Below are 26,033 nucleotides of genomic sequence, written 5' to 3' on the forward strand. Positions count from 1 at the left end.
ATTAGAACTCATGTTAAATTATATATTATTGTATCCTAATTACATTCAAACTCTAAAACACTTATTTTTATAATAAATATTAAGTAAATACCTTAACAAAAAAATAAAACTATTTTTCTTTCCCCTTTTCCTTCTTGCCGTCGACCCAAAAAAAAAAAAGGAAAAACCCTCACAAGATCAAAGTTATTCTAATCATCATTGTCAAGCAAATTATTGGTAAGATTAATTATAATTCTTATGAACTTTTAATTTAAATTACAATTAATAATAAAATTTTAAAGATTATATTCTATTTTTTTCCCAAGGTATCTAAGAAGGAAATCATCAATCTTGGGGCAAATCACTTGTCTTCTCATTTCATATATATATATATATATATATATATACAAGCATATCTTTTTATTTATTAATCATTATTTATAAGTAACCTATGTTAATGAATATACATATTATGGTAAAATTTATAATAATGAATGAAAGGTGTTTTTTTAGGGTTAAATCAAAAGTTTGAAGTATAAATCATATTAATGTTAAAAGTTTAAGTATTTTAATGTAGCATAACAATTAATGTAGTTAAAGAAATCCAATTATGAAGACATGAAATCATAATAACAGATGTAAATAGGTGTTGGAAAGATTTGAAAGTTTATATATGAATATTTAGTTGTAATAGTCTTTAAAACAGTAAGTTGAGTTATTTCAGAATCTGAACAGATTCGGTTTGTTAACTTTGAAAGGTTGTATTTTGGTCATGAAAGATGGTTAAGTCATGTTTTTGGTGTCTAAAATTAAGTTCAGGAAGTTTACTTTCTGGTGGAAGTAGTTTTGTGTCAAAATATGAAGTTTAACGTTGTCAAACGAATTTTATAACAAAACTGCGCAAAGTTGAGTTTCCGAACAGATTTAGGTCGATCTCAAATAGTCATATCTTGGTCGATTTTATGAACAGAAAGATTATTCTTTTCCAGAAGCATTTTTAAGATGTTAAGAGTGTACAGTAAAAAAATTTGGATTCTTTTGAAGTTTCGAAGGCCCTTAACTTTTATAAAACTTTTCAGCGCGCAAACAGTGAATTTTATGACTAGTCTGTAATTATGGAATTTTTAAAAATAGTTAACGTCCGAAATAAATTAAGTAAAAATTCATGTAACTTTACAGTAGTTAAGATTTGAAAACTTGAATTGTTCGTTTCATCCTAATAAAAAATAGATAAAGTTACAAAAAGTTTCAGCGAATATGAGCTTGTAGAATTCAACCATAATCATTAAACAATACTCTACATGAAGTTATGTCTTTAACTAATAATATATGACAAATCAGTTGCGATATTTTGAAAGAGCCATATATGTAATATCATCAAATACGGTTTACAATGGACGGTTATTGACCATGTCCATAATTGGAACTTGTTCTTATATATGTGTCGTGTAGATTCTAGTGATCATTTTGGACTTTGCACAACTACTTACTTGTTGAGGTGAGTTTCGTGGCCCCTTTTTATTTTATTTCTTTGGGGGGAAATGATGTTCAAGACACTTTTCATTTCTTTACTAGTTGTGCTAAAACTAGTTTTTTTTATGGACAAATACGTGTAATTACGAAATGTGTATGCTAGCTTGCTTGTGTTGATTCCTATGATACAATAGATGTCTGTCGATATCTATTGAAGACTATTTACGGCAATGGATGTCTGTCGAGATCTATTGAAGACTATTTGATAACTATTAACCAACTTTATACTCCAGCTGGTAGTTGTTGGTAGGCAATGTGTGATTGAGTTGTTGGCAGGAGTGTTGGGGTTGTGTTGTTGGATAACTATGATGGCATTGATCAGTATTTGGTTTGCATATAAGCTGCTACATGTTTTACACTATTGTCCAAACGTCATATATCATGCACATCAAATTCATTTGTATTACTTTAAACCTACGAACTCACCAACATTATGTTGACATTTTCGAGCATTCATTTTCAGGTAATAATAATGCGTAAGGAGACTGAGCATATGGGCTATAAGAAGACCAATAAAGAGATCCTTCATGGACTCCTAGATTGCATTTGAACATTGAACTCTATTTGCTATTTGCTACATTTTTCTTTTGCTATTTGAGGCGTGTTGCCTAGACTTATCCCGCTTGTGGAAATTACTTTTATTTGGATTTCATTTAGCAAGACTCTATTATAAATTCCATGTGCTACGCTAAATCATTTCGTCATATCCTACGATTCCGCCTAAGGTGGGGTGTGACACTTAGGGATGTCGGTATTAATTAATTTAATATATTAAAGTTTGTACTTTGTCTTTTGAAAATCCAGGAGGGCGGTTATTGATATATAAAGTACTACTTTTTATGCATGTAATAAGTCCTTAATGACAACCATTTTCCTTAAATATTTAACGTTTTTAAATTTGTCCCACATCAAAGTTTTCGTTTTTATTCTCTTGACTAATTTTTGGGTTCTCATGTTTTTCATCAAATAACTTTCACATGGTTACAATTTTACCGTTTAAAAGTTTATATTATATTTAAAATATTATTCAATATAGTTATTGTTTATGTTTTTATACATCTTATAACACTTTTATTTTTTTTTTATTGTTATTGTTACATGTTTAATTGTCTTTTTTATTTTATAGTTCGAATATTTGACATAAATTTGAGTCTAAAATTTTGTCGTGTAGTCAGCGTACCCCGCGTCAACGCGCGGGTACAATAACTAGTATATATTAAGGATAATGACAAATCTACCTAATTGGTGTGCCTAAAGTTGTGTCTAATTGTAGGATGATGACATGTGGAAAAATCAGAGGGCAATATTAGGAAAGAGAATTAGTGCATTCCACATGTCAACTTCCTAAAGTTTTAGGCATATCTTTAGGCATACCAATTAGGTTGATTAATCATTTTCCATATATTAAACAAATTTGACCAAAAACCCATTCTATTTCTTTGGGCTTGGGCTGACAATAGACCATGGAATGGGCTAACCAATTCTTGAGTCTTATAGTTCGGAATTCCAAGTTAACTCAAGTATACCGTATAGGCGTATAGCACTCTTTTCCAGTTTTCCATATTCGCGATACTTCCCTTCCCTCTATCTGGTCCATCTGGATAAGGGAGTATAGTTTTTTCTTAGGCATAATATAACATTGGATTTACGAATAAGTTAGTCATTTTTTTATATTTTGTATTTTTTGGTAAAATAAAATTTTTAGTTCCATTGAATAAATGGATAAATAATAATGAGTCAGATATGCTACCATACATATTAAGAAGTTATTTAATGAATTGAGGTTTGTGTTTAAGACAATCCATTTAGAAATTTATATCATTGTTGGCTTCTTTTCTCTTTCCAATTTTTTTTATTTATTTATAGTTGTGCTTAAAGCTGGCAATTTTGACACGGAACCTGTTAATACGACACGACACGACCTGTTCTTAACAGGTTTCGTGTTCGACCTTAACAGGTTTCGTGTCTTAACAGGTCCGGACCTGTTAAGACCTGTTAAGATTCGTGTCTTAAAGATCCGGACCTGTTAAGACATGTTAAGATTATACATATATATAAAATACCAAGAATTGATATTATGATTTGATATATGATTTTATAGGTAAGATGTTTATGAACTTTTGTAATGTAAGGATTATTGTCGCTATATAATAGTTGGAATTTGTAAGAATTTTTGTATCCTTAGGGTTTTTTTTCAATATTAGTCAAAAATTCTATAATATACATGTTAACAGGTTCCTTAACAAGTCTTAACAGGTGCACCTGTTAATTTTCGTGTCGTGTTCGTGTTTGAAAAAAATGACACGATTAGTTAACAGGTCGTGTTCGTGTTTGACCTTAACAGGTTCGTGTCTTAACAGGTTTCGTGTGACCTGTTATGCCAGCCTTATTTGTGCTTAACATAACATGGCAACTGTTGATGTTGATAATGATGATAGCGAGTAGTGTATGTTATTGAGGTAAAATTTTTTGATGTAAAAGAGAATCCAATGTGTTGCTACTTGGGTAATAGCTCAGTGGTAAAAGAGGTTTTCCTCTTTCTTGGTGGTGTGGGGTTTGAGTCCCATCTTAGTGTTATTCTTGGCATAATAAATTAAAACTAATATAGGATAGATAGGTTTGGCCGTTTCAAAAAAAAAAAAAAGAGAATAAGTTGTGTACTTGTTATCCGTAGACAAAGATAGAGTAACAAATAATAAATTTAATTAAAAAAGTAAAAAGGGGATATTTACAGAGGTTGGCTGATAAATCTGTATTAAAATACTTTGATAGTATTATTGATATTTGATAGTTCAATACATATGTATTTCTTATGTCATATTTTTGATATTAATTAGAAAATGTTAATTAGAATTTTAAGGACTTTAACATACATAAAAAAAAATATCTCTTTCATATAAATATGTTCACTTTTAAGTTGTGGTAAAAAGTACTACTTTTTACATATTAAAAACTGTCAATAACAAGACCTTATTAATTATCTTACTATATGCCCTAATTGTTAAGTTTTAGCGACAAGGGAAAAATTACAGAAAGTTCTAATAAAACGGGATAGCAGTTCACGTGGAACCAGAATCAAATAAGAGTGAGAGAGAGCCAGAGAGGGGGTTGTCAATGTCATCATGTTTTGAAAGGCGAAAAGGACAATTAAGCGTATACTCTCCAACTAAGCCAATGGTCTTTGTGGGTTCCATTCACCTCTCTATTTCTTCGAAGGGCCAAAACGGGAAGCCTGTCGCCATTTGCAAACGAAATAATAGGCATGAACCTTGTGTCCACTCTTATTTTTGGCAATGTTTTTGCCTCTTTAATTATATTTGATTTACTATCTAAAACATTACTTAACTTTCATTATATGCAACACAATTGATACTTCTACTCTATATACGTCCATACATCAATTTTATTTTTACTTTTTTGAAGTTAACATACATCAAATAATTTATGATAACAAGCTACCATAAGATTTAATGTAAATCGATACTTCTATATCTATATTATTATATACTATTATATAAAAATTATCGCTTCATGTTAAAAAAAAATAAGAAAAATGAGACATTCAAATTGAACAAACTACCCTTAACGAATCAAATCACCACCAACTCTTAATATTAAGTTACATCATCACTCTCTTATATTATAAAAAAATATTTTTATTACCCCCTTTAAACTAAACCCCGCCGCCACCTCCAACACTATGTGTCGCCGTTATCATATTGTCGCTATCGCTATTACCGTTGCAGTGTGTGGACAATGAACTATACACAAATGTATATGTTGTGTAATTAACTACTCGAATGTTTATTGTATGCAATGAACTTTCAAGTCTCGATTATTTGATATATCTGGATATATATGGTAACCATATAAGTTGTCACTTGTAAGGTTTTGATTAGTCGGATATATCCCTTAACCAAGATTTGAAAGTTCATTGCATACAATAAATATCCGAGTAGCTTATTACATAACATAGATATTTGTGTATAGTTAATTATATTTTCAGGTATTTTATCTCTTGTTTCTATTTATAAATCACTACACATGAAATCACTCTAAATACCTCAAAGCTATCATCTTCACTTCTTCATGTACACTCTACCTATTAATTTCGTGCGCCTACAATTCACATGTTTTCATTTTAACCAATGGAAAAATTTGGCGAGAGCGCAGATACGTACTTTATACATTTAAAATTATTGATAATAGCTACCACTCTTGATCAAGTCTGTTAAGACATTGTTTGTTACATATTATTATGAGATTACTTTCTGGAATGCAATTATCTTTGACCGAGTGTATATAGTAAGAAAAAACTAAGTTATGTGTATTGTATGTAAGCAACTCGAAAAAATATTTATCGTATGTAAGAAAACATACGTGGCAACCATATACAGGTGCCACTTGTCAGATTTTAATTGGTTGAAACAAAATTTTTACATGCAATAAATATTATTTCGAGTTGTTTACATACAATACACACAACTTTAGTTATTTCCTACTACAGGCATTTGTTCAAAGTTTCTTATATTCCAGGAAACTAATCCATATTACTCGTATTATCTTAGCAACAAAAAGCTAACTAAAAATTCCTTTATGTACGATCAAATGACTTGGATCATGCAAATTATTTGATAAAAAGTCTTGTATGGTCAACTCATTTTAAATACATCAAAGGATTCAAAATAGTCTTTTTTTTTAAAAAATAAATAAATTAATATATTATCCATCATTACGTAAATTTTTTATGTAAATTTATTCTTATCATAAAAAAACTTAGGGGAGAGGAGTGGGAGCGGGCTCACAGGCGGCATGACCAACCCGCTGAAGTAACACCGCCGCCATCAAGACGGCTTCCCAGCGGCATGAGGTTCAACGGGCTTTAAGCCCTTCGCGGCTTGGAGAAGATTGTGACCGTTGGGAGCTAGGGGAGCGTGTGGAGGTGAGGTCCAACCCACTTTTTTGACCGTTTGATGCTTAAAAAAAAAAATTTTGAGATCGATATATAGTTTCAGGCGTGTATAGCTGTATGCAATAGGGAAAAAGATAGTCAAAATGTCAAAACCTATTATATGTAAATTTTCATCTTGCTCTCTAGACTTTTACTTTTTCTAAAAAAAACCTATCCTAGTTTTCAAAGTTGTATTTTTATACCTTTGACTTATTAGTATAAAAGTAATATATTTTGTTTAAGATTATGTTTGTTGTTATTATCAATAAATATATATTTCTTTCATAATTTAGTTAAATAATATATTTTTCATTAATTGTTTGATTAAATTAAGGGTTTTGTTAGTGACAGCTCTTAGGGTTGTCAATAAAAACTAATTGGGTGTATTAAAATTTGTACTTTGCTGTTAGAAAAATCAGGGGCTGTCATTATCATTTTCCTTAAATTAATTGAAAAAAAAAAAATAAAATTTGGGAGGGTTGAAAAGGTGATGAATGTAATCAAAAATGGTTGAGAGAGTTGGTTGAAAGAGTTAAAAAGGAAAATTGAATTAAAGGTATTTGATTGGTGAGATTTGGGAGAGATGAAATTTTGAGAGACATGACTCTTCTCCCCTTTATACATGTGTCAGCACCTTTCTAAATTTAGTACATACAATCAATGAATCATACTAGCTAAACCCCAAATGGCATCGTAGCTTACCAAATCTATTTATTAGGATTAATTTTTAAACTTAAATTCATGTCTCTTTCTAATCACTCTTGATTGCTTGTATACTTGCATATGAAAAAAATAAAATAAAATCATTAACTAGAAATGTTCAGTTAATTACTCGTATTAATTATGCAATTAGCCCGTATACTATAAAAACACATATTTAATTAAACTTTTAAACATGGTTGATAGGCTATTGGTTTAAATCATAAATAGAACGAACACTCGGTTTTCTCGTACCATTATAATAATATTTACCACACCAATTGTCATACTTCGAAAAGACAAATATAATCATTTCTAGATTACGAAAGAATATTTTAGATTATCTTGTACGAGTTGTCGCGTGGGAGTAACGGAGCATTGTCTACAACGTTAAATCCGATCATACTACATTTAACGGCCGATACCTTATTCTTGTCATCAGCCAAAACCAAGATATTAGACGGGATGTAATTCACCGTCCGACGGTACGGACCGAACCACTTGTTTTGCATAAACCGGTTTTTCCTCCACGGAGGGAGAACCAATCCTCTGCTTTTTAACGACCGCCTTATTTCGTCGCCCATGAGCTTCACAATCACCTTTAAATCATCACTTTTACCGACGAAAACACTCGGCAATGTATTTGACAAGCGTTGGAAGTGTTTTGTTTGTCTTGCTATGTCGAATTCTCGAGCAAAATTGAGATCAATGAAATAACGAAGATTGATGTTATTTGATGATCGAATAACATCAATGAATTCGTGGTTACCGGCTGTGAGGCCACCACAGCTCTCCCATTTTGTTTTGCAGATGGCCGCGTTGTAGCCGAGGTTTTGAAGATATAACATAATGTTACGGTTGAGGCTTTGAGTGTTTGATGTGATGATAGGGCGAGATGTATCGATAGCTTTTGTAACATTATCAAAAAGGATGTTTCTAAAGCGATCACCATTTAATTTTCGCAATGTGGAATTTATTTCTTGGAGTTTTGCTTCCACACGATCAGAATCAGAATCAGAATCAGAACCAGAACCAGAACCAGAACCAGAACCGTTGTCTTGTTTATGACTACCCTCTATGGCAATCACGTCTTCTTTTTCATCGTCTTCTTCTTCAAAACAATTAACAAGATAAGAGAGTGAACGAGCCGATGATGGCGATGAATCACCGCTGATTTGGCTGGTGGTAGCGCTGTGTTCGCTACCACTGCTATCGTACATGATTTCCGGTGGTTTGTCACGACCAACCATTCGATCTTTAACTCGTTCGGCTAAAGGATAAGTAACACGCTTTGATCTCACAACCATTTTAAGTTTGAAGAAAGAAAGGTTTAATGAATGAGAGAGGTTAAGATCGAAATGAAGATGTACTAAAGGTATTCCTCGTATATAAAGTAGTAATAATTGTGAGGAAGAATTTTAATGAAGCATATTCCACGAGATAAGTGAAAATTCAAAACTAATCAACATTATCTTTGAATAATTGGTGTACTTATTGATGTATCAAAAGTTATATATATATATATATTTAAATTCTAAATGAATATATCGTTTGATGAGGTGGTGAGAACTGAGAACTATTGGGGCATATCCAAAAGGCATGTGAGAGTTTATTCTAGTGAACCGAGTATTTATAGGCCATGTGGGGCCTTAAGTCCTGAGGATATGGGCACGTAGCCAAGTGGGTCGTTTTGGTCAGGTTGATGGCTATTGGACTACGCCAATAGTGAAGAATTTAAAGAAGCACTCCGTGTTTGTTACAATGAATTGAAAACTTTTGTTCTTGGGTCCAATTTACAACACACTCATAGGATGGCCTTCTGTTTTTTATCGCGTTTGGTTCACAGAATGTTTTTGGATGGAATGTAATCTATTGAAGGAATTGGAATCTGATGGAATGGAATTTGATGGAATGTTTTTCATTTTTTGAAGATTTAAAGGAGAAACGGAATGAGATTCTTTCCTCCATCCTCATGGAATGGAGATTCCATCAAATAATGGAATGTTGACATTCCAACGGAATGATATTCCTTCATCATTGAGCAACCAAACGCACTAAGGAATGGAATTCAATTCCAATTCCATCAAATTCTATCAGAATTTGCGAACCAAACGCGACCTAATTGGTTGGAGGCATGTGTTTCGAAGAAGATTTACAATATTAAAATTTTAAAAGCTGAACTTAATAATTAGGGAAAATTATCTAAATAGTCAAATTTTATACTAGTTTATACTTTAATTATATTTATGAAGAAAACATTACTTAGATGATCATATAATCTCTATCATCTAACACTTATACTAGATTTTTCCTTTTTTAAAATAACACGTGTCACTTATTTCTTACGTAGTTTTATCAATGTGGAGACTTGCAGAATAATCAAGTGTATTTGCACAATGAAAATGATAAATCCTTCTAAATTTTAGCTTAAAAATTCTTCTAAAACTATAAGAAAGTGACATGTGGTATCTACTAATTATCTTTCATAATCTTGCCATCTGATTTTATCATCTGTCATCATTCAATTGTTATGAGGATTTCTAGGCTGATAGTTTAAGAGGATTAACCATTTCCTTTTGCACATGATTCTAATTTTTTAAAATCACCTCAATCATATCCATAAGTATGGTCTGAAAGGGAAAACGACAACTTTTGTCTTTAATAACAATTAGGTATCTAACCTTAACTTCGGACGTCATTGTTTAATTTATTCATAAATAAATTACGAAAGTTTGACTCTTTTGAACATAAGGAACATGGTGTTCCTTTTAAAAGTTGGAAAATACTAAATGAAGTTTTAAGTTTTGGGGCAAAACATCGACACATTGAACCACATTTCCTCGTACTATTTAAAAAAAAGAAAAAGAAGAGAGAATTCAATCTAGGCCATTGCAAATAGGTTTCATTATACATACAAAATAAAAAATTGTTATAGGAGGCTAACCTTGATCTTAACATTACCAAACATTGAATTCAATAATATTAATAAGACTGGAGCTTCAAAGTAAAACAATATTAACAACATCATCGGTAGATAAAAATAATATAACCTACAACCTATAAAAACAAAACACAATTCACATATCTATAACCATAAACTCGAAACACCAAATGAGCTAAACCTATGTAGTTATGGATTTTAGCTCCAAAATAATTTTTTACTTGGATATATATATATATATACAACTAATAAAACAATAAGAATCTTAGCTTTATAAAGCCATCCAATTCAACTTAAAAATATTTTTTAACTTTGCCACGTAGGAATTTTCTTACGTGTCGCCTCCATATTTTTTTTGAATATTTATATACAATATAATAAAATAATAATATAAATATATTTTAAAAATATTTTTAGACTTTGCCACGTAGGAATTTTCTTACGTGTCGCCTCCATATTTTTTCCGAATATTTATATACAATATAATAAAATAACAATATAAATATATTTTATATAATAAAATAAAATATATTATTATCAAAGAAAATCTAGACAAAGATATTATTGTATCTTACGAAACTTGACAGTGTATACCCAATTATATTTATTGATATTGTATGTTAAATAACCTAAACCTAAATATATAAAATCCTTCGAAATCAAAATCAAAAAAAGCCAAATCAAATGGTTTGTAATACCAACCGTAAAAAATAGTCTACATAGGAGGATTGTTAATGTTAACATAATATATTATATAATATTATATAATATAATAACAAGTTTTAGAAGCATGTACATATTTTTTTTCGTGATTTCATCTCTTTTAATGGATAATTTTATGAATTTGTAACATATACATCTTCATGGTAATACAATAATATTTTTGCTTTTGTTTTGGTTTTTGTAACCAGAATGACATTACTTTTCATCTTAAAGTTTGGTTATGTTAACAAATATTTGTTTTTGTTTTCTGTAAAATTTACTTTAAATTTTCATTCCCTATTTGAGTTAATTACTTCATGATATAGGATAGTACATTCACTTTTGAGTTCCATATAATTATTTTGGTCCTCATTTTTAAAGTGAAACTTTAAATGTATGTTTTCATTCTCTAGCAAAGTGCACCTTTTGTTATATTGTTTAAACAAATGTTAGTATTTGTTAATAATGTGGCAAGGGTGATGCACCATTTTGTAGTAAATTAAGAGTAGTCTAGATCGGGGCCAATTTAGATCCATGAAACACACGAAAAGAAAATATGTCTCGCTGTTTAGATCAAAGCATCGAGAAAAAACAAGAGCCTGATAATTATATTATATCTAACATTTTTCATTACGAATAATTTATATTTATTTTTTTATATTTTAAATGGTTTTTTCTGTTATTTATTTATAATTTTCTGACAATGTCTATGTGTTCCTTTAATTCTTTTTATCCAAATAGTTTAAAATGTGACAACGGCATTTTAAGTGATGATATTTTTGGATTTTACAACCTTCTCTAACAATGTTATGTGTTTAAGGTGAATTTGAGTTTTTAAGATTCTTGCAACATGATAATATTTTTTTTTAATTTTTAATTCAAATTAACTTTTTTGTTAATAATATGTTTTTTTAATATATTATAATTAATCTAAAATGTCATGAGTTTTTATTGTATCATAATTATAATATGTGTTTTAAGAGGTAATCATGAATTTTTATTGTATCTTGATTTACAACAGCCGCACATCGTGCGGGTAAAAAAACATATATATATATATATATATTAAAACAGTAGGAATCATAGCCTTCTAAAGCTTTCTTTCAAGCTAAGCTAACTTTAAACGTTGACACATATGATTTATCCTACGTGGCATTTTCACACTTTTTTTATAATATTTATTTTATAACCTTTATATCTCCTCAAACTAATCTAACTTATTTTATTAATTAATATAAAATATTAAATCAAAACTATATACACAAGATTAAAAATAAAAAATCAAAACCCATACTGTACAATAAAAAGACGTCCATGTCTACTATTTTGGCCATGATAGTTTACAAACATAATATTATTTAAAATATATAAAATTTTGAAGACTCATATCAATTTTAGAATTTATTTAAAAATATTATTAGATTATATAAGATAAAACAATCATGTTGTTTCTCTCCTTCGTTCTCTTGGCCAAAACACATAAAATAAAGCAATTAAAATTGGTTGTTATCTAGGCATAAAACAAAGTCTATTATATAATGATAATAATAGTTACTTAGAGTTTTACAAATGATTTTCTTGATTGACATAGATAAAAATACTTTATTTCTTAGTTGTGTTTAGGATTATTTTTTTTTCCAGTCATTACATAAGGTATTTTCTTCATCTCTTAAACATAACTGGAAACAAAAACTATATGATTTTCTCTTATTTCTCTTATTGTTTTTTTTTTTTACCTTTTTGTATTGTATTTATGTATATCTTATATGACTATATTGTTGTCATGCTTAGTTTTTTGCTTTGTAGATATATATTATTATTAAGTTTGATGAATAGATAGCATGCTACATTATCGATTTACATTTGATTTATTTTTACACAAATGATGTTGTTGATGATATCAAAATATCTTAGGGTAAATGTTCTCAAAAGAAGTGTTTAATAACTACGGTAGGTTGAGTGATTATAATATTGACATGTCAGAAAAGTCAAAAGGTGACCAGAATTTAACCATGAACTATAACATAATCAATTTTCACATAACAAACTTATAGAATACCTATTTACTAATGTATAAAATAACCTTTTTACCTAGTCGCGCATCGCGCGGAGTAAAATACCTAGTATATATATATATATATATATATATCATTAACTTAATTTTATAAATATTTCATCATGACTTAAAAGGAAATTTTGAATTATGATAGACCAAAGAAAGAATATGCTAAATTAAAATAAATATATTTTTGTCATATGACATCATCTTTAATTATATAAAATGTAGGGAAAAATTATAGCATGACATATCATATTTTTTCTTCTAGAAACAATCTTTCTTTATTAATAATAGAGATTTTAAATCATTATTCTGACAAACATAATTATTTTTATAGGCTACCTCTTTCTCTTCCCTGTCAACTTTTCCAACAATCCTTTCTTTTTCCCCACAATCCCAAGTCCCAACCACCAACTTATTCTTAGATTTGCCAATTTATTCCTTTCTCATATATGTTATATATTTTGCTAGTTTATAGATTTGTGGCAACAAGTCATTGCTTCATCCCCACCGTCGCTACAAGCCACTGCCACATGTCACTCTCTTTCTCTGTTTTATTAGACTTGTGATCGAATAGATCCGATTATGTTTAATATTGTTGGGGGTGGTAGGTGGTGATTGACCGGAGATGGTGACTGACGATAGGGTGATAGGATGTAGTGACATGTGCTAAGATGTGTGGATGTATGTTGTTCAATTTGGTGTTTCTATTTCAAAATTTGATATATGATTAGCGGTGATTAATGGGGACCAAAAGTGATGAGTGATGATGGTTGAAGGTGGAAATAATTGATGATAAACATGTTTATAGATTTATTTGGGTTGTTTGTGGCAGAGATGGTCGTTGGAGATGGTGGCTGGAGATGAAGGTCGGTGTCCGGTGATACTTGATTTGGGTTGTAGGTGGCTGGTGGTGGCAAGGTTGGTGATGGCTAGAGGTAGCAGTTGGTGGTGATACTTGTCACTTTATCAAATATGAAAAAATAAAAAGATAAACTTATTTATCAAGAATCTTGAAAATATTAAAATACATAGAAATACAAAAAGCCGAAAAAGTAGACATTTTGGTCGGAAAAAACAATAATTTTGTAAGGAAAAAAGTATTTAAATGAAACAAAAATAAAACAAATTTGACTTTTGGGTACACTTAACAACTCCATATTATTATCGAAATTTAATTTAGAACCATAACGATTAATAATGCATACCGATCTTCTAGAATAAATTACAATACTATTATATATTTGAAGCAAGTTATCTTGTACGGGATGCCGCATGGACTAATGAAACACTGTCAACAACTTGAAATCCAACCATACTGTTGCATTTGATACTACTTGATATCCTGTTGTTTATGGGAACCGAAATCTTAGACGACAGGGTGTATAAATTGGCTGTTCGACGGTATGGGCCAAACCACTTGTTTTGCATAAACCTGTTTTTTCTCCATGGAGGAACAAATAATCCTCTGCTCTTTAGTGATCGCTTTATTTCGTCACACATTAACTTCACAATCACCTTCAAATCTTCGCTTTTACCAACGAAAACAACGGGCAATTTGTTTGACAAACGTTGGAGGTGTTTTGTTTGTCTTGCTATGTGGAACTCTTGGGCAAAGTTGAGGTCAATCAAGTAACGAACATTGATGTTATCTAATGTTCGAATGACATCAATGAACTCATGGTTACCGGCTGTACATGAGCTCTCCCATTTTGTCTTGCAAATGGCCGCGTTGTAGCCAAGGTTTTGAAGATATAACGTAACGTTACGGTTGAGAATTTGCGTGTTAGATGTAATTATAGGACGAAATATCTCTATAGCTTTTGTAACATTGGCTAAAAGGATGTTTCTGAAGTGATCATCACCATTTATATTATGCAGTGTGGAATTCATTTCTTCCTGTTTTGCATCCATAAAATCAGAATCAGAATCAGAATCATTTTCATGTATATGACACCCATCATCTACTTTATCAGTGATGACATCTTCTTCAAAACAATTAACAAGATAAGAAAGAGAACGAGATGTCGATGATGAGGATGAATAGCAATGATCGATTTGGCTGGCATTAGCAGTACTACATTGGCCACCACACACGGTTTCTAGCATGTCACGACCCATGATTCGATCCTTGACTCGTTCGTCTAGAGGATCACTAACACGCTTTGATCTCACCGCCATTTTATTTCAAACAAGATATGAAAGTAATTAAGTTAACAAATGAAGAAGTGATATATAAACCAAGTGCCAAGAAGAATTTGAAAGAAAGAATATTCCATGGGATATATGAAAATAAAGGAAAACTAACCTACATTATCTTGTATGATAATATGGTAAGATTAAAGCAATCAAAAGGATATATTAATTTCTAAATCGAGTGTACGTTTGAAAGTGGTTGAGAAGAATGAGGGGCATATCCAATGAGTCAGAAAGTTTATTCCACACTACCATTAATTGTGGTATGGATTTATAATAACAATAATGGTACAGTAATAACTATTACGGAGTATTATATAAGAAGGGGATGTAGGGCATAAGGATAAATGGGCATGTACCAAAATGGATTTTGGTCCCCTTGATGGCTATCGGAGTGAGCCAAGAGTAAAGATTTAAGAAACTTCTGCTTAGGTGCAAATTGTGAAAATCAACATACCAAACAAAACTGGTCTGTAACAATTGTAATATGATAAGTATTAAGCTTATATTTCTCGAGGCTTATCATCTGTACTTTCTCACATCTTCCTTATTGTCACATTAGCTTTTCTTCTCTCTTTAAGAATTACCTCTAGGAATAAGACTTCTTCCTCACATATTCCTAAAAAAAAAATATTAGCAACGGTACAAAAGTTGGCCTTATACACCCGTCAAAGCACTTCTTAAATAAGAAATGGGAAGAAATGGATGAGATTAGGGATGAGATCGGTACAAGAACCGTACCGATTAATACCGATACCGAAAACGGCCCAAAGTGAGAACCGAATACCGTACCAATTATATGGATACGGTACCGGTTTGGTATCGGTACCAGTATTTTGGTTTTGTACCGAATAATACTGAATTTCCACAAGCATTTTCGGGTTTTACGATCATCTGTAAGTCCAAATCCCATGTGTCGTTGTTAAGTGCTCAAATAGTCATTCATAAGAACATGCTTTATATCTTGTATCTGTTATTTGGAACTTTAATATTGAGCAGATTGATTCTCAATTTCCACCTTCTAAAAAGATTGGAATTAATTCAGTACAAAAAGGAGTTGGAAGAAATTATTGACATGAACCAAATGAAAATGGACTGGCTGCATATGTTCCATTTGAAAAATGGTAGTTGTTCTATGATATGTAGAACTATCTTTCATAGGTTTCAATTTATTCGTACTTTTGCTGGTAATTACATTGATTTGAAACTCGCGCGTACTCGCAGGGCTTCATCACTTTAAAGACTTAAATTTATAGACTACGCAGAAGGTATTTTTAATTAAGTGTTCAGTGAATCTATGCATGCTTCTATCATATGAATCGATAAAGAGATGTAAAACTATAATATAAATAAGTGTAAATAAAACTAATGGAGAAGAATCACTAAATACTAGCATTGCATCCTATTGTTATATGCATTTTCACACAATTCGCTTTCTCCGTACCGAACCGGTCCCGTACCAATTAGTACTGAAACCGATTTCGTCCCAAAATAAACATTGATACTGAAACCGAATCCCTATTGGTACCGATTTTCGATACCGGTACCAATACGGTACCGGATCAGTTTCGGTTTTCCGGCTTTTTTGCTCATCCCTAGATGAGATGGAAGGGGTTCCTAGCATTAACTTTCTCAAAATAAGAGCGTCAGATGAGCTCTTCCTCACCTTACTACGATTGGCCTAAAATTTTCACGAAAAAGTTATATCTGTTTTTCATTGAATATTATATATATATATATATATATATATATATATTAAAATTTTATTAAGTTATTTGTTATTATACTGGGAAAAACCTATTACTTATCTTAAAGGCTAAGGGTGCGTTTAGTTCAAGAAAACTCATTTGTTTTCCATTTTCATTTTTCAAGAAAACATGGAAAACAGGAAACGCGTTCAAATTGTAATTTTTTAGAAAAGTTTTCCTAGAAAAGGAAAATTCCCTTCTCCAACTTTTGCACTAAAATTTGAAAACTGTTTTTTTCAGTTTTTGTTTTCACTTTTATATTTTCTAAACCTTTTATAAACCTAAAATTAGAAAACAAGTGAATTTGAACATGTTTTCTAGTTTTTTAAAATGGAAAAATGAAAACTCCATCTTTTATTTTGAACACGTTTTCAAAAATTTCAAGGGTTTTTTAGAAATGAAAAACCTTTTCATAATTTCTAAAACTAGAAATGAAAAACTTAAAAACATTTTCTCCAACTAAACGCGCCCTAAAGCATTGAACAAATACCATGTTAAAACGACTTAGTTATTTTAAAAAATGTTTAAATAAAAAAAAGATACAATAAAACAAACTAATATCACTATCATAAAATTAAATTAAGGTTTACATATAAAACAAATGAAATAAATAAAGTAAAATAAAGAAACGGATAATAAAGATATTATAAAGAATAAAAGTCATTTTATTTTAATTAGACTTAAAATATTACAAGGTAACGGGTTGTTAAGACAATCGATAAATAAAAAAAAGAAATGTAAGAAAAATTGGGAATTGCAAGAAAGAAGCAGACATCCCTCTGTTTTAATTTTTTGTGTTTATAGAATTTCGATAAATATTCTGTCCAAAATAATCGGCTCGATTTTCCATGTTCTTCAAAAAAATTTCTTAAATTTTTATTCTAAAAAGTTGATTAAAGATTCTTGCCGCGTTTGAAGGTTTATTCTTTTGGCAACGATAGGCGGTGGGCTGGCGGCGCTACGGCGGAGGTATTTTTGTATTATTATTTTTTTTTCTTTATGTTATTATTTGATTATGTGATGGTAGTTAGAAATTTTATAGGGTATAAGCTCATCTAATTTTTTACATAAATTGTTAAAGTGTCATGATAGAAAATGATGTATTATTGTATGTATAGATTTCATGTTATATGTATGATAACGATATGAATTTTTAGAAAAAGTCAAGAATGAAACCCTACCAATGATTTAAAGCCTTTTTAAGGTGTTGTCATGAATATAAGGATATTACATGTGTAGGGTTTTGTATATTTTTGTTGGTTTTTATTTATATGAAGATATATATAGCGGTTTGATGACAATTACATAAGTAATTGCCACTGCTTGAAAAAATGTTAACAAGATGTAAAATTTATCAACATTGTGTTTGGGAAAGTGATTGCAGCTTGGCTATTAAAACCTTATTGTTCTTTTGGCAGTCGGTTGGTAAGTATAAGGTTTTCATTGGTGGTGTGTGGTGATCGATTGTGTATGTTTGTGGTGTACCATCTTGCCCACACGTTGTTATCTGCGTTGTTTTGTGTTTTGGTTTGACTGGATTGTTCTGTATATGGAATGTTTTTTAGGGGATAGGTGGTTTCTTCATTGAAGTAACTTGTTTTAACCATTTAAGAGTTTCATATTGTGGGTCGTGTGTATATGTCTTGAGAACATATGATGTAATAAGTAGGTCCACAATTTACAAAGTTAAGCATGATAGTTTAAGGAAATGATATAGATGAGATATCTGTGTTTGTTCTTCATATGATGTACTGAACTACGATGCATATCAATGCAGGTTTCCTTCGTAGATAGATGAGGTTCTGTGATGATTATACTTGCGAAAGTTAGAAGTTTATATTAACGAGGTTTTGTAGATATTATGATATATTAGTCTTCTTGACTAAATCAGATGGACAATAATAAACCAGCTAAAGATAGAGAGACCATTGTTGACATCGGGACTAGTGAAAGTGAATGTGAAGAAGATAGAAGAATAGGTAATAAAAGAGCAAAAACCGTGGTTCGATCTGTAGGTGGAATTTTTAGTTTTGAAGGATCAGAGGATGGTGAATGTAGCAGTAATTCTTATAGGACTTCAGTAAAATCAAGTGATGATGACTATGAGGATATTGAATCATTGACACATTATAAACTTGGAAAAAACGGTGAACAAACACCTCTTTTAGAAAAGATACAGTTGAAAGAAAAACGCAAAATTCCAAACTCTAAAAAGGCTCCAAAGCCACCCCGGCCACGTAAGGGCCCGTCACTGGACACAGCTGACTTGCAATTAGTTAAGGAGATCGCTGAGCAGACAATGAAAAGGCGAGCTAGGGTAGAAAGATTGAAGTCTTTGAAGAGAAAGAGAGCAGCTAAATCTTCACCGCCACCAGCATCATCCAACATCAGCCTCTTTGCTATGGCCATTACAATTCTCTTTTTCATTGTCATAATTTTCCAAGGTAAAACGTCGAGTCTTGATTCTTGATGCATGTCATTTGATGAGATGATGCGCTATATTTGATCAATATTACTTCTATAGTAATTAGGTTAGTAGCATGATTGAAGAAGTGGCACTCTAGTTGTAACTAAAATTAAAACATAGTGGAAGTTTTCCAAAAAAAGTCAGAGTGTCTGGCTTTTGGGGTTTCAAAGTAATCTTAACCCTCTTTATTCTGCTCAACCAGATTCTCCCCATCTTTACCCGTTGATGCTACCTCTATATTCGTAATTATGATTATGATTGATGGTATCAAGATTTCGAACTAACAATAAAAAAATTTAGTAAACCATGTATAGTCGTTGTTTCAACTTTCATGAGTAGTATGAATGTATGATAGATACTAGTTTCTTTTGCTTTTTAGGTTGTCATATATTTCTTTTAGTTTACCTATTAGTAAATGTTTGTAGCCTTTCCCGGCCTGAAAGATTATTTGTTATGTCAGTCGTATATTTATCACTCTGTGCAGAAGTTATAGTAGACGAGAACCTTAGATTGAGAACTTTGGTTGCCTTAAAAGTTTTGGGTCGTAAAACCTTTTTCCTATATCGTTGTTACTACAATCATGTTATAAATAACAACCATGAATCTGCTAACCTGTTATACTTTTCAGTTTGGTATGTTTCTGAAATGTTCTTTGTAATACATGTTCTCTGGATACCATTTAATTTGTGCCCCTGTCTTATCAGTTCGATACATTTGCTCACCGTCGAAACTATATGGTAATTTTATTGGTGATCATGTACTTCAACTTAATAGAGCACATGCATCAACTCTCTTAGCTGTTACTAGATTGTGAAATAAATCTCTGTTTCATATGCATTCAAGTCACCCATGACCTTGCTTTGCAGGTTTTAGTTCTGGTCAAAGTTCAAATTTGAGTTTCGATGATTCTCCAAAGTCATCAGGAGCGCCGTCTAGTAGCCTGATCTCCATCCAGCTTGGAAATAACCCCCTTGAAAGCAATGGTGCTCATCAGATTGCGAACCCTCCCAGGTATGTTGTCCTTTTATGCAATGCTTCTCCATCTTATACTTCTACAGATGCCAAAGTTGATTACGAGAAAATATGAGTGACTAAAGTTATTAAGCATCATAGTATATTTTGTAGACAAAACAAATTTTGAAAAAATAAAAACGGCAAAAGAGAAAGCTCTACATGTCATAAAAATGCGGTATCACGGATAAATAGTGGCATGTAAATGCAATACACCATCCTACTGTTTGATTATCAGAGATCCTTCATTCTTGGTAAAAGGTCAAATGAGTAACTTTTTAAATATAATATGAAAATAGATCAATAGCTTAAAAGGTTGGAACTGCAAAAGTATACTCAAATGTTTACAAACTCGTTAACCATATTATTAGAGAATTTATGTGTGAATTTTAAGACAATGGACAGACGAATGTTGGGGGATCAATCGTCCATGGTCCAACCGGAACCCAATACGTTTCTGCAGCCAATTTTACCTCCTATAGCCAAAAAGGTTAATCTTTGAAAAAGAAGTTTAGCTTTCTATGTTGTATTGTGGGTTCTGATTATATGTTCTTTAATAGAAATTACGATGCATTTTGACGCCCTGTTTTCCTAATCTAGAAAAAAAGACCTAGGAATAAGATGGAAAGAAAATGATGTAAATGATTGATCTTTTGTACCTTGGTTCATTCGTCTGACCTTGAACATACGTGTCTCTTGCAGGAAACTTGTGCAAAGAAGGATATATCACACGGGTTCAAGTTTTGTGGAACAAAACTCTGACTCCAGATCGTCACTTGAATGAGCAGATTAAGTTTTTTTTTCCCGGCGTTCAGGCATAATCGTTGTACACTCTGAGTTGCTAGTTTCTTCTGTACATAGTAATTTTAGACTCGATCTAATCTGTAGAATGCTATCTACTTTGATGATTAAAAGTTAAAACATTTAACATTTTTCTCAGATTAAATAGAGTATTGTTATGGTTGTCCTTGCTACAATTTCCATGCAAGAAACTTGTCTCCTCCTTCTTAACCCTATCGAGTACATAAACTAAATTATGAATTGGTATTCGTTTCTTTTAACATGCTGAAAACTGAAAAGTTTAAGCCCCCATATCTAAATTTATGATCTTGAAATTTGGTTAATTCGGGGTATATATGTAGTCCGGAAGTTGCAACTTTCAAAGGATGGTTGTTTCTGTCTATTTCATTTTAATGGATGAGCATTTTTTTGTATTCTTTAACAAAATAAATGGAAATTGATATACAGAAATGGCCGGGTTGGGCCAGTCTGATAGCAACAGTTCTAAATCAAACAGTTGGTTTTGTTCCCTCTTTGCCAAAAAGTCCCAATCTTTTTGAACTTGAATAGATTTTGGAGTACCCAAAGAATCTGGTTTCAAATTTCCCATTCATTTTGGATTAACTTTGATCGATATCTTGATCCAACATGCGTTGCAAGATCTGCTCACACAAATGTACCCTATTAACACTTTTTAAAACCCTATTCTGGCAACTTGACTATTATATTTCCAAAATAATTATGCATTGCTTTATTGGATGAGAGACTTGGCCAATGTCAGCCAAGCCTTTGCCAAAAACTCCTCGAGCCAACACAAGACATATGATAATGATCGATCCGCTTTGCGACTCCCAAAACAAAAAAGTACTAGAATTATTTAGAGAAAACAAATCATAAGTTGCATTTCAAGCCATGGGCAATTGGGCATAGTGACTTAAAAATCTGGCATTCCCATTTTAAACTCAAAATAAGCAAAGAATTGACATCGCACATGAAAGATGAGATATGTAGCTAATACATCGATTGAGGTCGAGCAATCCTGGTGGCACGCTATTACACATTGTTATGCGGGTTACAAAGAGGCAAATTCCTAAGTCAAAAATCCAAGATATCTTTGGCTTATCCCCATTTTACCACCATTGAACAGTCTTCGTTAGTTGGATTGTTGATTAGGGAAAGCAAATTTGCAGTTATATATTAAGATGGTGTGTTTGCTTTATAAACCCAGAGTTCGGAAAAGTGAACTGGTATCTTCGGGGCTTTGGTAGATAAACAATTGCTCTTGTTCACAGCAAATACAGTAAAAAGAAAAGAAACAAACTCATCTCAATGATATTTATTTATCAAATATCCAAATTTCAATTTGATATCATCCTAATCACTATCAGTGGGTAAGGAAGCTTGCAAACAACATAGAAAGACGAAACGAAAGGACACATATATGTGACATTCATGACATCTATGTATTCATACTACACTTTATGCGATGGTCATGAGATCCTTCATCCTTGTATTCATCAAGCCTTGCTGTCAATGGGCATCGATTCTACCACTTTTGGAGCCGTCTTCTGCAAAAATTTAACACATTCAATATCATCTTACGACACAAATAAAAACCGTCTATTAAACAAGTGATCGAGAAATAGATTTATACTTTAGAATCAACTGCAGTTAACTTGGCGAACATGTTCCCATAGAATTTAGCATCCTTCTTGTTGTATTCTCTCATCTTCTCCTTCAACACTTTGTACACTAGCTTTACATCTCTGTTTAACGATACAATCAAGGAAAAGAAAATCAGTTAACCGTCGGGCGTCGGCTTTACTCTACCACAATGAAAGAGCACGCCAAATACACTTGCATACCTATTATCAGGATCAATTTCAAGGGCTTTCTTTATGTCAAGTTCCGCCAGATCCAGATCAGCTGCATTCATGTAAGCTTGAGCCCTCCTATACAGTGCCTTTACATTCTGGCTATCGATTTCCAAAACCTGCAATAAACCCTCCAAATCACCACCTATACACAATAACCAGAATATGCATTGGACTGCGACTAAAGTTGATTCTTTCACACAGACCTTGGTGCAGAGCTTCTCAGCCTGTTTGTAATCCTTCAGTTTCAGCTTACAAGCAGCATTGTTGAGATTGCACGACACTTTCAATGCTTTGGATTGCTTCTTTTCCTCCTCACTGAAACTAGTATCATATTCGATGAACTTTGCAGCCTGCAAATATTAACCCAGCTTCAGCTCATCCTTATCCAGAATACTACACATAAATCGATTTCAAGTCACATCTCTAGTTGAAGCATAACATTACCTTCTCATATCTCTTTGTTGCCTTGAGATAATTGCCAGCCTTAAAGTAGGCGTTCCCTTCTTCCTTCTTTCTGCCAGCTGCGTCAATCTTCTCCTGGGTGTTCATATCCCATGACTCTTTATCCTGCAACAGAACAGCATTTAAGTACCCTATAGCTTTAGAATTTTTACATTAATGTGGTCAAATTAACTTCACTCACCTTAACAAAAGATACGAGCTCAATTTCATAGTTCACAATGGAATTAGGAGGGACAACTGCTAACTCTTGCTTTGATTCTGTAGACCCGAAAGCATATTCTGGTGCAACTGTCAGAAGAGCTACCTCCCCTTTCTTCATCGTTACGATAGCTCTATCAAGCCCATCAATTACTTGCTCTGGGCACAATTAATTGGAACATTTAATAGTGAGTACAACCAAATTTACGCATGAAAATTCACAATGAACCTAGTTTCTTAATGTTATATACCTGCATCAGTCTTGAACTCGAAAAGCTCGGTCTCATCATGACCTTTATTAATGAACACGGTGCCATCCTGCAGCTTACCAATCAATTTCACTGCCCATTCAAAAAACAAAGTTGTTAGCCACCACTTCAAATCCAATTGACCATGCGATAACCGAAAAGAAACATACCCTGAACAACAGCTCCTTCATTGGGGCGTTCATATCCCTCTCCTTCTTTCAAAATTTTCTTGACAACCTTTTTGTCATCTGTAATTTTTGAGACAGTCTTCCATGATACAAGCTCCAATGTGATTTTTAGTGTAGCATTTGGTGGAACTCCACCTTCATTAGCCAAAGCTTGTTTTCCGTTCTCTCCAAATCCGTCTGTAACCAGGGAAATCTCTATCGAGTCGCAACCAATATACCAAATAAACTCAGCTTAAAAAACTACCATAGTATATCTCACTTACATTGAGGTTTAACTGTAAGAACAGCCTTTTCCCCTTTCTTCATCGTTTTCAAAGCCTTTGAAAATGCGGGGCAAAAGTGGCCTAATTAAAAAGAGCACGTCAGCCATTGTTCGAAAGACATCACAAAAACAGTTCATAAAAGAGTATATAGGTCCAGACTAGTTTACCATCTTGGACAGTGAACACTACACCATCTGCTTTCGCAACCGCAGTCCCATCCTCAAGTTGAACCTCATAATTCACTGCACAAATACAATCAAATCACATGGTGAGCTCAGAAGCCCTCTTAAAACCCGAAGCCTGACAACGATAGATGAATGATTGAATGATAACAAATTAAGGATACCTAAAACTTCATCAAGGTCCTTAGGGTTCTCCCAACTCTCTCCTTTTTTCACAATCTTCTTGAAAATTCCACCATCCTTGCAAATGTCCTTCACACTAACCCAGGACAAAAGCTGCACATCAAACTGCAGAGTGGCGTTGGGAGGGATAGTTGGAGGCGAACCAGACTCGCCGTATGCAAGGTCAGCAGGAATCGTGAAAAGGGCGTTCTCGCCCTTCTTCATTGTTTTGATCCCTTGATCCCATCCCTTTATTACTTGACCTATTGATTAACAGAAAATAACAGCCTGTAAAACACATGCTTTTTCTTCACACATTACTTTGAAAATATACTGGATTCAAAAAAAGGGATCTCATTGTACTAACAGAATTAGTAGCAGGTGATAGTCATAACACATTAGAACATAATATAAAAAAAAATGCCTCAACCAAGAAGATATTAAATGAAGTAATACATATTAGCTCATAACTAAAAGAGAATTTTTGGAAACATGAAAATCATCATTGATCTAAATACGTCCAGAATTAAAGTTACAGCCATTCGAGATTGTCATATATATTGTCCAGATAAGAAATTTACAGAATTAAAACGACAAAGGATATACACAAAATCATAATTATTTATCAACAAAAGACACAATTATATAATTAAATTACCTTGACCGAGGGTGAATTTAAACGGAGTTCCTCTATCGCGACTCGAATCAAACTGCGTTCCATCCAGTAATGTTCCAGTATAATGCACTGTACAAAAAATCACAAATTATTAATTACCAACATATACATACATACATATATATATACATTGACACACATAAGCAGAAATAATAATAATAATAATAATAATAATAATAATAAAGGAGGAAAATATACCTTCAACCTCGTCGCCATTATCAGGTGTGTCCCAACCTTCACCTTGTTTTAACAATTTCTTTTTCAAACCTTGTTTACCCATCTCCTTTTCTTCACCAACCTTGAGTGTCACTGGTAAATCGTCCATCATCAAATCTTCACTGAATTCTTCTCCGGCTGCCGGAAATTCAAAATCCTCATTCTCCATTTATATCACAAATTGATTATTTAAAACAGGTAAGATGAATGTGGTATGTCAGCTCTGTTAATTTGCAAAGCGAGTGATTATTATTGTATGTAATGTAATTATACAGATGAGGAGAACATAGAGCATTTTATAGTACGGTTCTAGAGACTTCTTAATTATTTTTCTCTATTTTCTTTTTACTAATACAGATTGTTCCAGAATACAGATACATATTTACGGAGTTTTATTTTTATTTTTAATATTTATTTATTAATTAACTAACCTAGGATTTTCAAAAATACCCGAACTACCCCTACGGCCCTACCTTCACCTTAAATGAAGCTCGA

General features: G+C 32.0%; 4 protein-coding genes across 4 annotated transcripts; 1 reads left to right on the plus strand and 3 right to left on the minus strand.

Moving 5' to 3' along the window:
- Positions 1 to 7,374: 7,374 nt before the first annotated feature.
- Positions 7,375 to 8,469, minus strand: LOC122592057. Its single transcript, XM_043764268.1, has one exon. The coding sequence runs from the start codon at positions 8,467 to 8,469 to the stop codon at positions 7,498 to 7,500; it is 972 nt and encodes a 323-aa protein (XP_043620203.1). The 3' UTR covers positions 7,375 to 7,497.
- A 5,537-nt stretch (positions 8,470 to 14,006) lies between these two features.
- On the minus strand, positions 14,007 to 15,045 carry LOC122592059. Its single transcript, XM_043764270.1, has one exon. It carries the CDS (start codon positions 15,043 to 15,045, stop codon positions 14,119 to 14,121), a length of 927 nt encoding a protein of 308 aa, XP_043620205.1. The 3' UTR covers positions 14,007 to 14,118.
- A 2,464-nt stretch (positions 15,046 to 17,509) lies between these two features.
- Positions 17,510 to 21,232, plus strand: LOC122593611. Its single transcript, XM_043766037.1, has 4 exons — positions 17,510 to 17,777; positions 18,586 to 19,252; positions 20,142 to 20,286; positions 20,989 to 21,232. Exons 2-4 carry the CDS (start codon positions 18,700 to 18,702, stop codon positions 21,068 to 21,070), a joined length of 780 nt encoding a protein of 259 aa, XP_043621972.1. The 5' UTR covers positions 17,510 to 17,777; positions 18,586 to 18,699; the 3' UTR covers positions 21,071 to 21,232.
- Positions 21,233 to 22,373: 1,141 nt separating this feature from the next.
- On the minus strand, positions 22,374 to 25,829 carry LOC122594460 (peptidyl-prolyl cis-trans isomerase FKBP62-like). The gene is made up of 13 exons (XM_043766911.1): positions 25,521 to 25,829; positions 25,305 to 25,391; positions 24,649 to 24,909; positions 24,470 to 24,544; positions 24,303 to 24,383; positions 24,022 to 24,216; positions 23,855 to 23,944; positions 23,587 to 23,762; positions 23,388 to 23,510; positions 23,147 to 23,293; positions 22,932 to 23,059; positions 22,721 to 22,832; positions 22,374 to 22,634 (listed from the first exon to the last, which is right to left on the minus strand). The coding sequence occupies exons 1-13, from the start codon at positions 25,705 to 25,707 to the stop codon at positions 22,584 to 22,586; spliced, it is 1,713 nt and encodes a 570-aa protein (XP_043622846.1). The 5' UTR covers positions 25,708 to 25,829; the 3' UTR covers positions 22,374 to 22,583.
- Between the last annotated feature and the right edge of the window lie 204 nt (positions 25,830 to 26,033).

The sequence above is a fragment of the Erigeron canadensis genome, chromosome 3, assembly GCF_010389155.1.
Source record: "Erigeron canadensis isolate Cc75 chromosome 3, C_canadensis_v1, whole genome shotgun sequence".
Lineage (NCBI taxonomy): Eukaryota > Viridiplantae > Streptophyta > Magnoliopsida > Asterales > Asteraceae > Erigeron > Erigeron canadensis.